This window comes from Rhinoderma darwinii, chromosome 7 (assembly GCF_050947455.1).
Source record: "Rhinoderma darwinii isolate aRhiDar2 chromosome 7, aRhiDar2.hap1, whole genome shotgun sequence".
In the NCBI taxonomy this organism is placed as follows: domain Eukaryota; kingdom Metazoa; phylum Chordata; class Amphibia; order Anura; family Rhinodermatidae; genus Rhinoderma; species Rhinoderma darwinii.
The window spans coordinates 74332171-74344541 of record NC_134693.1 but is presented as its reverse complement, the minus strand read 5'-3'; the positions used below and the strand labels follow the sequence as shown (position 1 = coordinate 74344541).

At 43.3% G+C, this 12371-nt stretch overlaps 1 protein-coding gene across 7 annotated transcripts in view; it reads right to left on the bottom strand.

The window, feature by feature from the left end:
- The window catches only part of ATF7IP (activating transcription factor 7 interacting protein), a 106527-nt gene that overhangs the window by 9645 nt on the left and 84511 nt on the right, over positions 1–12371 (bottom strand). For all 7 annotated transcript variants that reach the window (XM_075833551.1, XM_075833547.1, XM_075833555.1 and 4 more), the window contains 2 exons: positions 9714–9783; positions 8514–8669 (listed from right to left, as the gene is read on the bottom strand). In XM_075833551.1, coding sequence (XP_075689666.1) covers positions 8514–8669; positions 9714–9783 — 226 coding nt within the window. The remainder of the gene's footprint in view (positions 1–8513; positions 8670–9713; positions 9784–12371) is intronic.

The following is a 12371-nucleotide window of genomic DNA, read 5'->3' as shown; positions in this document are numbered from 1 at the left end:
GGGCCGAGATGTTCAGGACTTACAAAAATGCATTTTAAAATTGGACACCGATCCAAAGAACTCGAAGATTTGAAGGACATGGGGAAAGGCCTGTTTAGGGTTATATATGAATAAGAAAAGATCATCTGCAAATGCTGTGTGTTCCAAGTTGTATACCTTGAATGGTAGGGGGTTTGTTTGTGCGTGCGTGTTCCAGGTTGTATACCTTGAATGGTAGGGGTTTGAATAATTTTTTGTATCAAAGTTATCATAAGAATAAGCAAGGTAGGTGACAATGGGCAACCTTGCCTTGTGCCATTGGAAATATCAAAAGCCGGAGACAATGTGCCATTCAGCCCTAATGTGGCCTTGGGTGGAGCGTAAAGTAAGAAAATAGATTGAATGAATGTCATCGGGAGACCAAACTTGACTAGGGTGGCATGCATAAACGACCAACGGACTCAATCAAATGCCTTTTCAGCATCGGTACCCAAAAGAGTAAGGCTGGATTCACACGACCATGTTACGTCCGTAATGGACGGAACTTATTTCGGCCGGAAGTCCCGGACCGAACACAGTGCAGGGAGCCGGGCTCCTAGCATCATAGTTATGTACGACGCTAGGAGTCCCTGCCTCGCTGCAGGACAACTGTCCCTTACTGTAATCATGTTTTCAGTACGGGACAGTTGTCCTGCAGCGAGGCAGGGACTCCTAGCATCGTACATAACTATGATGCTAGGAGCCCGGCTCCCTGCAGAGTGTTCAGTCCGGCCGAAATACGTTCCGTCCATTACGGACGTAACATGGTCGTGTGAATCCAGCCTTAGAGGGATTTTCTTCAAGGTAGCATAATGAATGAGGTTGATAAGTCTAGTGGTATTACGTAGTCTTACACGATGACGCTGGCTGAAGACTGTCTTTAGGAAACAGCCTCACGCTGATAGGTCCGCGTCAGAGGCTCTGTGGTAGCTCTGCCCATTAAGAATCACTGGCGGCCAAACCCACTTGCCTAGCCAACAGGTCATTTCCATATTGGTTGATAAATAAAGAGGGGTCCATGGCTCAGCAACAGGGGGGGAGAAGCACAAGTACAGGACAAACACCGCTGGACTCTTAGACACAGCGGCTATTTGGTGAGTCTGATAACTCACTTTGTAGGACCTAATGACCGGTCCTCTAAGTCTTGTGCATTTGGGTGTTCTGGCAGATTATATAGAGAAGTTAAAAACTTAAAGAATTATTTCGTTATGGCATTTATATTGGTGACAGAGGGTCCAGAGGCAGCTTTAATTTCTTGAATAAAAGATATAGCTTTTGTTTTTCTCAGAAGAGCAGACATAACCTTAGAACCTCTATGAGCATGCACATAAAAGTTGAACTTAATTCTCTGGTATAATTTAGCGGATTTAATGTTCAGCAAATCCTTTAATTTCCAGGTCTGTGAGGTCATTCTGAACGGCTACTGCCTTAAAATGCTTACTTAACCCTTCAAGGGTAGAGATTTGCGCTAGAAGGCAGGAGTTCTGCAGTGCGTTCTTTTTTGCATTTTCAGCCTAAGGGTATGTGCACACACACTAATTACGTCCGTAATTGACGGACGTAATTCGGCCGCAAGTACCGGACCGAACACAGTGCAGGGAGCCGGGCTCCTAGCATCATACTTATGTACGATGCTAGGAGTCCCTGCCTCGCTACAGGACAACTGTCCCGTACTGTAATCATGTTTTCAGTACGGGACAGTCGTCCTGCAGAGAGGCAGGGACTCCTAGCATCGTACATAACTATGATGCTAGGAGCCCGGCCCCCTGCAGTGTGTTCGGTCCGGGTCTTCCGGCCGAAATATGTCCGTCAATTACGGACGTAATTAGTGTGTGTGCACATACCCTAAGGCTATCAGTTCACCTCGTATGAAAGCTTTGTGAGCTTCCCATACCATCGGGAAGGACATGTCCGACGACACATTCCTATGGAAGAAATCCACCAGGAGATTGTTAAGAGTTTCAAAGTGACGTGGGTGATCAGTCAAGGTCTCGTCAAGGGACCAGGTCCAAGTGCTGGGTGGGATGTTTGAGAAAGATGGATAGCGAATCAGGTGCCTGGTCTGAGAGGGTAATGGAACCTATGTGCGTGTTATTAACTATAGGAAGATATCTACTATTGAGAAAAAGATAATCTTTTCTATGATAGTTGTGTAATGACGAGAAAAAGGTATAATTTTTCGTGTCTGGGTGGAGCAGGCGCCAAACATCTACCAAATCTAGGCGTCTCAAGCAGGATTTATGTTTTAGTAGGGAGGAATGAGAGATGTGCAATCCTTTGGAAGTAGGGCTGGGAGATTAGGACCTAATTAACGATTATTTAGACTACACCCCTTTTTCTATACTATGCCATTGAATACTTATCCCCTGAGCCCGCTGTATATAATATACACCCTGACACTGCCCCCACTCAGTACATTGCCCCATAGTACTCCTCATACAGTATAATGCCCCCCATAGCTGCCCCATACATTATAATACTCCTATAACTGCCCCCCCACAGTATAATGCCCCTATATCTTCCCTCTAAAGTATAATGCCCCCTTAACTACCTCTACACAGTATAATGCCCCGCATAACTGCCCTCCACAGTATAATGCCCCTGACCTACCATTGGATTCAACTGTATCTGTGTCCTAAAGATGCAGATACAGTTTAAACTGGGGGAAAAAAAAATTTAAAGAAACCTAAAATGTGCAAGATGAAGTCGATATACTGTGCCGAGTTAAAAAAAATAATTTCCGATTAATTGCCCAGCTCTAGTTGGAAGTGTCCAAAGTTGGGTCTAGTGCTAGATTAAAATCTCCACCAACAATTACTATCCCCCCAGCAAAGTCTCTGAATTTACACAATGTCTCTATGATCCACGGAATCTGCTGCTGGTTGGGTGCGTAAAGGGTAGATATAGAGACAAGCGAACCTGCTAAGTATCCTTTAAGAAAGAGAAATCTACCTTCGGGGGTCGGATGGAGTCACAATTGCTCTTTCTGAGCTTGGTGGTTTAAGTGGCTTGTGAACTAAGTGGAGTTCTAAAACCGGAGTTGAAAAGAGGAGTTGAAGCCCCAGTAAGTACTCTTCTTTTTCTTTGACAATTGTTCGCTGTTTTGGTGTAACTTGGATAATGGATAGCAAGATTGGAGGTTTTCTTCAGTGCACAGTTTGTCATATGTATACACGACTGGAGCCGGAGTTCCAGGGTGAATATCTCTGTGGCAGATGTGAGCATGTTGTTCACCTGGAAGCTCGTATTAGAGATCTGGAGGAGCAGAATGCAACACTGAGGAGGATAGACAATTTTGAGCGGAGCTTGCTGCTCACAGAGCATGCAGTTAGTGGGTTAGAACTGGAGGGTGAAGACATGGGTGAGCAGGATCAGGTAAGTAGCTGGGTTAATGTAGTTAGGGGCAGTAGAAAGGGGTCAAAGACAAGGAAGGCCGATCCGGTTTCTGGCATTCCAAGCAAAATTGCCAGGTTGGGTGATGATGCGAGGGTGTCAGTCTCAGAAAAGGCAGCCCTAGTGGATACTGATCTCCCTAACAGCCGGGAGAACAGCCCAGCTAGTAGTCGGCGGGATGGTAATGCAGGCAAGCCAAGACAATTGATAGTTGTAGGGGATTCTATAATCAGGAAGACGGATAGAATAATTTGTCGCCAAGACCGCCTCAACCGAATGGTTTGCTGTCTCCCTGGTGCCAGGGTTCGGCATGTGGTGGAACGGGTGGACAAATTGCTGGGAGGGGCTGGTGATGATCCAGCTGTCGTGGTCCATGTCGGTACCAACGACAGAATAAATGGTAGGTGGAGGAGCCTTAAGAATAATTTTAAAGAACTAGGCTACAAGCTGAAGGGAAGGACCTCCAAGGTTGTATTCTCAGGAATACTGCCTGTGCCATGCGCATCACAGGAAAGACAGCGGGAGCTTAGGGAGTTAAATGCATGGCTGAAGTCTTGGTGTAGAGGAGAAGGATTTGGGTTCCTAGAGCACTGGGCTGACTTTTCATTGGGGTACAAACTGTATTCTGCAGATGATTTGCACCTAAATGGAAGGGGGTCCGCTGTGCTGGGGGAGAGAATTCTAGCTGGGGTGGCGGAGTATTTAAACTAGGGCTGAGGAGGGAGGTCAATGTAGAAAAAAAAGGGGTAGCCAGGTTAGAGAGGGGTCAGACTATATTGGTGGGGGGAGAAACAGAATGTGGGGAGAGGACTAGACAACAAGATAAGGAGATCCTTTCGTTACAAAACATCAGTGTAAATAAAAAGGACCGATTAATGTCAAATCACATTTCTGATAATAAAAGTGAAAAACTGACAGGCAAGTTAAAGTGTATGTTCACAAATGCCAGAAGTCTAGCAAGCAAAATGGGGGAGCTGGAGGCCTTGATACTGGAAGAAAATATAGATATAGTTGGTGTTGCTGAAACATGGCTGGACTCTTCACATGACTGGGCTGTAAATCTACAGGGTTTTACACTTTTTCGTAAAGACAGGACAAATAGGAAAGGTGGTGGTGTATGTCTGTATGTGAGAAGTGATATGAAGGCGAGTGTGAAAGAGACAATAGTGGGTCAAGACTGTGAGGAGGTTGAAACCTTGTGGGTGGAACTAGAAAGGGAGGTAAACACTGAAAAAATTACTTTTGGTGTAATCTATAGACCCCCCAATATAACTGAGGAGATGGAAGGTCAGATATATAAACAGATGGAGCGGGCTGCACAGGCGGGTACTGTAGTGATAATGGGAGATTTTAATTTCCGGGATATTAATTGGTGTCATGGTTCGGCTTCAACTGCAAAGGGGAGACATTTCCTCAACCTATTGCAGGAAAATTTTATGGGCCAGTTTGTGGAAGACCCGACTAGAGGTGAAGCTCTGTTGGATCTGGTCATTTCTAATAATGCAGATCTTGTTGGGAATGTCAATGTTCGTGAAAACCTCGGTAACAGTGATCATAATATAGTTACATTTTACCTATACTGTAAAAAACAAACGCAGGCTGGGAGGGCAAAAACATTTAATTTTAAGAAAGCCAATTTCCCCAGGATGAGGGCTGCAATTCAGGATATAGACTGGGAAGAACTAATGTCAAATAATGGAACAAATGATAAATGGGAGATTTTCAAATCTACTTTGAGTTATTATAGTGCAAAATTTATTCCTACAGGTAATAAGTATAAACGACTCAAATTAAACCCCACATGGCTTACACCTTCTGTGAAAGGGGCAATACATGACAAAAAAAGGGCATTTAAAAAATACAAATCTGAGGGTACATCTGTAGCCTTTGTAAAATATAAAGAGCTTAATAAAATCTGTAAAAATGTAATAAAATTAGCAAAAATACAAAATGAAAGGCAGGTGGCCAAGGATAGTAAAACAAATCCTAAAAAATTCTTCAAGCATATAAATGCAAAAAAGCCAAGGTCTGAACATGTAGGACCCCTAGATAATGGTAATGGGGAGTTGATCACAGGGGATCAAGAGAAGGCAGAGTTACTAAATGGGTTCTTCCGCTCTGTATATACAACAGAAGAAAGAGCAGCTGATGTAGCCGGTGCCAGTGCTGTTAATATATCAGTTGATATACTGAATTGGATGAATGTAGAGATGGTCCAAGCTAAATTAAATAAAATAAATGTGCACAAGGCTCCGGGACCAGATGGGTTACACCCTAGAATTCTTAAAGAGCTTAGTTCAGTTATTTCTGTCCCCCTTTTCATAATATTCAGAGAATCTCTAGTGACTGGTATAGTGCCAAGGGACTGGCGCAGGGCAAATGTGGTGCCTATTTTCAAAAAGGGCTCTAGGTCTTCCCCGGGTAATTATAGACCAGTAAGCTTAACATCCATCGTGGGGAAAATGTTTGAGGGGCTATTGAGGGACTATATACAGGATTATGTGACAATAAATAGCATTATAAGTGACAGCCAGCACGGTTTTACTAAGGACAGAAGTTGTCAAACTAACCTAATCTGTTTTTATGAAGAGGTGAGCAGAAGTCTAGACAGAGGGGCCGCTGTGGATTTAGTGTTTTTGGACTTTGCAAAGGCATTTGACACTGTCCCCCATAGACGCCTAATGGGTAAATTAAGGACTATAGGTTTAGAAAATATAGTTTGTAATTGGATTGAGAATTGGCTCAAGGACCGTATCCAGAGGGTTGTGGTCAATGATTCCTTCTCTGAATGGTCCCCGGTTATAAGTGGTGTACCCCAGGGTTCAGTGCTGGGACCACTATTATTCAACTTATTTATTAATGATATAGAGGAAGGGATTAATAGCACTATTTCTATTTTTGCAGATGACACCAAGCTATGTAATATAGTTCAGACTATGGAAGATGTTCATGAATTACAGGCAGATTTAAACAAACTAAGTGTTTGGGCGTCCACTTGGCAAATGAAGTTTAATGTAGATAAATGTAAAGTTATGCATCTTGGTACCAACAACCTGCATGCATCATATGTCCTAGGGGGCGCTACACTGGCGGATTCACTTGTTGAGAAGGATCTGGGTGTACTTGTAAATCATAAACTCAATAACAGCATGCAGTGTCAATCAGCTGCTTCAAAGGCCAGCAGGATATTGTCGTGTATTAAAAGAGGCATGGACTCGCGGGACAGGGATGTAATAATGCCACTTTACAAAGCATTAGTGAGGCCTCATCTAGAATATGCAGTCCAGTTCTGGGCTCCAGTTCATAGAAAGGATGCCCTGGAGTTGGAAAAAATACAAAGAAGAGCAACGAAGCTAATAAGGGGCATGGAGAATTTAAGTTATGAGGAAAGATTGAAAGAATTAAACCTATTTAGCCTTGAAAAAAGACGACTAAGGGGGGACATGATTAACTTGTATAAATATATTAATGGCACATACAAAAAATATGGTGAAATCCTGTTCCTTGTAAAACCCCCTCAAAAAACAAGGGGGCACTCCCTCCGTCTGGAGAAAAAAAGGTTCAAGCTGCAGAGGCGACAAGGCTTCTTTACAGTGAGAACTGTGAATTTATGGAATAGCCTACCGCAGGAGCTGGTCACAGCAGGGACAGTAGATGGCTTTAAAAAAGGGTTAGATAATTTCCTAGAACAAAAAAATATTAGCTCCTATGTGTAGAAATTTTTCCTTCCCTTTTCCCTTCCCTTGGTTGAACTTGATGGACATGTGTCTTTTTTCAGCCGTACTAACTATGTAACTATGTAACAATGTGTATATATGCTATATCTTTTGCGGGAGGTTATACTTACGCCTTTCGATGCAGACGTAGGGTGCGAGCTGGGAAACTATTGAGAAAATGTCAGATAGATACGGGTCCCACCCCTGGGACCCGCACCTACCTCTAAAACGGGGCCCCCTAAACCCCATTCTACCGCTCTGTGTTCCAGCTGACGAGTGTCATTCCTGACCATGAAGAAGAGAACAGCGTAACTCGCTGAGACACGCGGTTTCCATAACTCCCATAGTAGTGAATGGCAATTACAGATGCAGCATAGCATGCGAGCTACACTGTTTTCGTAACTACCATTCAGTTCTATGGAACTTACGGAAGCAGTGTAGCTATGCGGTTTTCTTCTTCATGATTCAGGAATGACACGCGTCAGCCGGAATACAGGTAGAACAGGGTTTAGGGGAGCCTCAGTCTAGAGGTAGGTGCGGGTCCCAGAGGTGGGACCCGCATCTATCCATTTTCTTCTTCATGGTCGGGAATCACACACGTCAGCCTGAACACAGGGTGGTCGAACGGGGTTTAGGGGGAGCTGGAAGTCCCCGTTGGCCTCGCTCGCTGGTCGGTCCGCTGCGCCTTACCTTCTTAAAAAGACTTTGATGTTTTTTCTGAAGTCTCAAACCGACCAGCAGTTGCAGGAGCTCGGCCACTTGGGCGACGAAAAACATTCAGAAACGAGCGCCGCCGTTTTTTTTTCTGCCTCCCATTGACGCAATGGGATGTCAGAGGCGAAAACTGCGGCAAAAGGACATGCCGCTTTTTTTCCCGCGAGTGGCCAGCAGTCCGCGTCTGCCTTCCATTGAAATAAATGGGGAGGCGATTTTGGTGTTTTTTTGGCTGTAAATCCAATGCAGTATCCGCAAGAAAAAAAACTCTGGGTCAACCGACCCTTAGGCCCCGAGGCCAACCAGAGGGGGCGATGGAACATCAGAGAAGCCACCCCGTTTCTAACCGCTTAGATGCTGCAGTCACTATTGACTGTGGCATCTAAGGTGTTAAAAGGAGCAGGATCCTGCTTGTTACACTGAAGTGTCGGCTATTACATAGTCTCCCATTTTGAGCAGAAAGCATGCATTGCACAAGCCGCATACTGGTTTCACTGGAACTGTGTAAATGTTCATTTCCCCAGTGGTACAGCTTAAGGGAAATTGAAAACAGCTGACCATTGGGGGTCTCAGCAGCAGCAAACTTGTACTCTGTAATCTTGAAAACATCCCTTTTTGTTAGAAGGGTACAAAGACAGTAATGTAGGGAAAAGAAGATACATTTTCTGATACCTGTTGGTAAAACATGTATAGTGGCTTGAGAAGGAAGACCAGTAGGTGCAGATGAGGTCTGCACAGTGTTTGTCTGTAAAGGCTGTAGTTGACGACCCACTGGTTGCGATGCCTGAACACTTCCAGATATAGATGAAGTGTTGCTCCTTCTTGAATCTAAATGCAACAAATACATTAAACATAAAACAATTTTCTTTTATGAACGGACATGTGGTGTGTATGTATGTATGTATGTATGTATGTATGTATATTTATTTACTTGAAGCAATATATCAATATGAGATATGAAGGCACAAACACTACATTAAAGGAACAGTGTCATCACAAATAAATTTTTTATATGTTAAAGATGTTAGTGCTTTAATAAAAACGTTTATATTCATTTGTGTGTTTGTGTTTTACTTTTTCTTATTTTTACACTTTTTCTTCCCTATGGGGGCTGCCATTTTTTGTTCCATTTCTGTGTGTGTCGATTAACGACACACACAGACATGGAATACGGCGTTCACAGTCCCATAGGGACTGTGAACGGCTCCCGTCCCATTGACTGCCGTGTACGGCGTCTGTGTGGGAACTGCGCATGCGCCGCTCCCACACAGTCCTATTCGAAATTGGCGCCGTCCGGCGCCATTTTCCTGTGGACCGGAAGTCGCGGCCGGACAGTAATATTACTACTTCCGGTCGCGGCTTCCGGACTTGTGCACATGGAACAGCGGCAGCAAACGGAGCGGACGGGCCGGAGGGAGCCGCGGCGGCAGGAGCAGGTAAGAGATTTCAATGTATGTTAGTGTTTGTGTGTGTTTACTACTGTATGTAAACCTACTACACTGTGGGTTACCTCAAAAAATGGCGACACACAGTGTAGGAGGTTAAACCTTTCAAACCCCTCGTTTATCCCGGCACTAGCCAGGATAAAGGAGGGGGGGATGCTGAGAGCTCACTAGAGCGAGGGCTTTTAACCCAATGTTGCAATGCTGCAATTTTGGGAACTAGCTCCATCTAGTGACCAAAAATGGGTAGTATTATAAATTAGAAAAAATTTATAATATTTCCTGACTCGCGAAAAAAATAAAAAAAATTTGAACAATGTTTAATCACCCACACACTAAATGTTTAATTTTTAAAAAAAAAACATGTTTTTCTGGCAACACATTCCCTTTAAAAAAAAAAAAAAAAAAATTAAACAGCTGCATAGCTCACCATGAGTGGACGTTTCCGCATCTTCATCATCCAGTGTTAGATCAATAACACTAGCTGCAGGTTTACCACCCTGGAAAAAAAAAAAAAATTATGTAAATAAACCCCAAATATTCTTATGCCCCTCAGAATTTCATATCTGCTTGTAGAACAACTTTCACATATAGTGAATACAGCATACAATAACTGCTGTTGGCTTGACTGAACTGAAAAAAATACTACATTTCCACTGCGACACTACATGGAAAACGTGTAGATGCCTGCAACTTCCCCTCGATCGAACAGCTGAACACGGAGGTATAGATATATAATGTATATATCTCGATCGCTCTCAGAATTTGGCTACACAAAGACAATTTTTGTTCTTTTTCGCTTTGTAAAATCATTAAAAAAAAATCCTATAGGCCCACATAATAAAGTTATTATGTTGATATGAAGACAAAAATGAGGAATCAGTTGTTTTTTTTCCCATGCCCCCCCAGAAAGATTTTTTTTTTCTGTTTCCTAGTCCATTGTTTAGTATGCAAAGAACAAGCCCTCACATCTTTGTAGACAGAAATTTTTAAAAAACAGTATGGCTTTCAGAAGGCAAGGAGAAGAAAAAAAAAAAAAAAAAGAGAAAAAAAGAAAAATGGCTGCCCCGGCAAAGGATTGACACCTTTAGGCCTCCTTCACACATGAAATTTCTGGCGTTTTAATCCGCATCAAAAAACGCTTTACGTAGTGTAATTGGGTACATGATTTTTTTTCTGGCGTTTTTGAAGACCTATAGTGAAGCCTATGGGGAAAACGCCTGAAAAAAACCACAAAAATACCATAGAATGCAGAGTTTGGAATAAAACGCGCCGTAAAATCCTTTTCTTGTCCAGTTCATTGGGGGACACAGACTGTGGTTATATGTTGTTGCCACTAGAAGGCTTGACACTATGAAATAAAAAAGTGACTTCTCCTACAGGATATACCCTGCCCACCGACAAGGAGCCATTCATTCTGTCCGCAAGCAGTAGGAAAAGCAGATACAAGAGAGAGGAATCCCTCAAACTGACAACCGAAAAAGCAACAAAAAACCTTGAAAAACAATTGGGTGGGGTCTGTGTCCCCCAATGAACTGGATTAGAAAAGGATTTTACGGTGAGTACTCAAAAAACCCTGTTTTCTTGCTTGTTACATTGGGGGACACGGATCGTGGGATGTCCTAGAGCAGTCCCCAAGTGTGGGAACAGAACACAGGACGTGGTCCGCTATTTTAGAGATGCCTGCAATACCTTGCGATCCAGAGAAGCATCTGCAGAGGCGAAGGTATGCACCAGGTAGAACGTGACAAAAAAGTGTGCAGAGAAGACTACATGGCCGACTTGCAACATTGAAAGGCAGAGGCCTGATGGCGCACAGCCCAGAAAGCCCCAACCGCTTTGGTAGAGTAGGCTGTAACACGGAAAAGGGGAAACCTTTCCCCGGACATAAGCCCCCCGAACAATTATTAGAATCCGCCAAACCCTTTCTGGGACCCTCGGGGAGGATGAAGAGGGAATTCACCGCCGGAAAGAAGCAGTGATAAAAAGGTAACTCCGCAGAGCACAGACAACACCCAGTTTGTGGATGGAACGCTCCCTCGGATGACTGGGAGGACAAAAAGATGGCAAGACAATATGCTCATTCATGTAGAAGGCCGAAACCATTTTAGGCAAAAAGGTGGGCACCAAGCAGAGCTCCACCTTGTCTTGGTAAAAATCCAGATACGAAGAATGACGAGAGAGCCGCCAACTCAGAGACCCTCCGGATGGAGACCACCGCAACCAGAAAAACCACCTTCAAGGACAGACAACTAAGGGAGAGATCTTTCCCAAGGGTTCAAATGAAGTCGACTGCAAGACATCAGACTTAATTCAGATCCTACGAGGGAATCGGAGCACGATAGGGGGGGGGGGGTTACGACGCATGAGCCACCCAATTAAAAAAAGCTTTAATTCCACCTTTAGATACAAACAGGCGACCAAATAAAATGGAAAGGGCAGATGCCCGCCCCTTCATGGAGCTGAGCGTTGAACAGTGATTCAAACTCTGCTTTAACCCCTTCAGTACTGAGCCTGTTTTGGTCTGGTGGACGAAGATTTCTTCAACTCTGACATGTGTTACTTTATGTGGTAATAACTTGGGAATGCTTTTACCTATCCAAGTGATTCATTTATAAATTTATATTTTTTTTAAATTTAACCCCTTAATGACCGGGCCATTTTGCACGTTAATGACCAAGGATTATTTTTTGTTTTTCCACGGTCGCATTCCAAGAGTCGTAACTCTTTTTTTATTCCGTCGACATAGCCGTATAAGGGCTTGTTTTTTCCGGGACGAGTTGTATTTTGTAATTGTACCATTTTTAGATGCTTATAACATATTGATTAACTTTTATTAACTTTATTTTAGGAGAGAATTGAAAATAAGCAGCTATTCCAGCATTAATTTTCACGTTATAAATTTACGCCGTTTACTATGCAGCGTAAATAACATGTTAACTTTATTCTATGGGTCGGCACGATTACAGGGATACCAAATGTGTAAAGGTTTTATATGTTTTTTCTACGTTTGCACAATAAAAACCCTTTTAGAAAAAAATTACTTGTTTTTGCATCGCCGCGTTCCAAGAGGCGTAATTTTTTTATT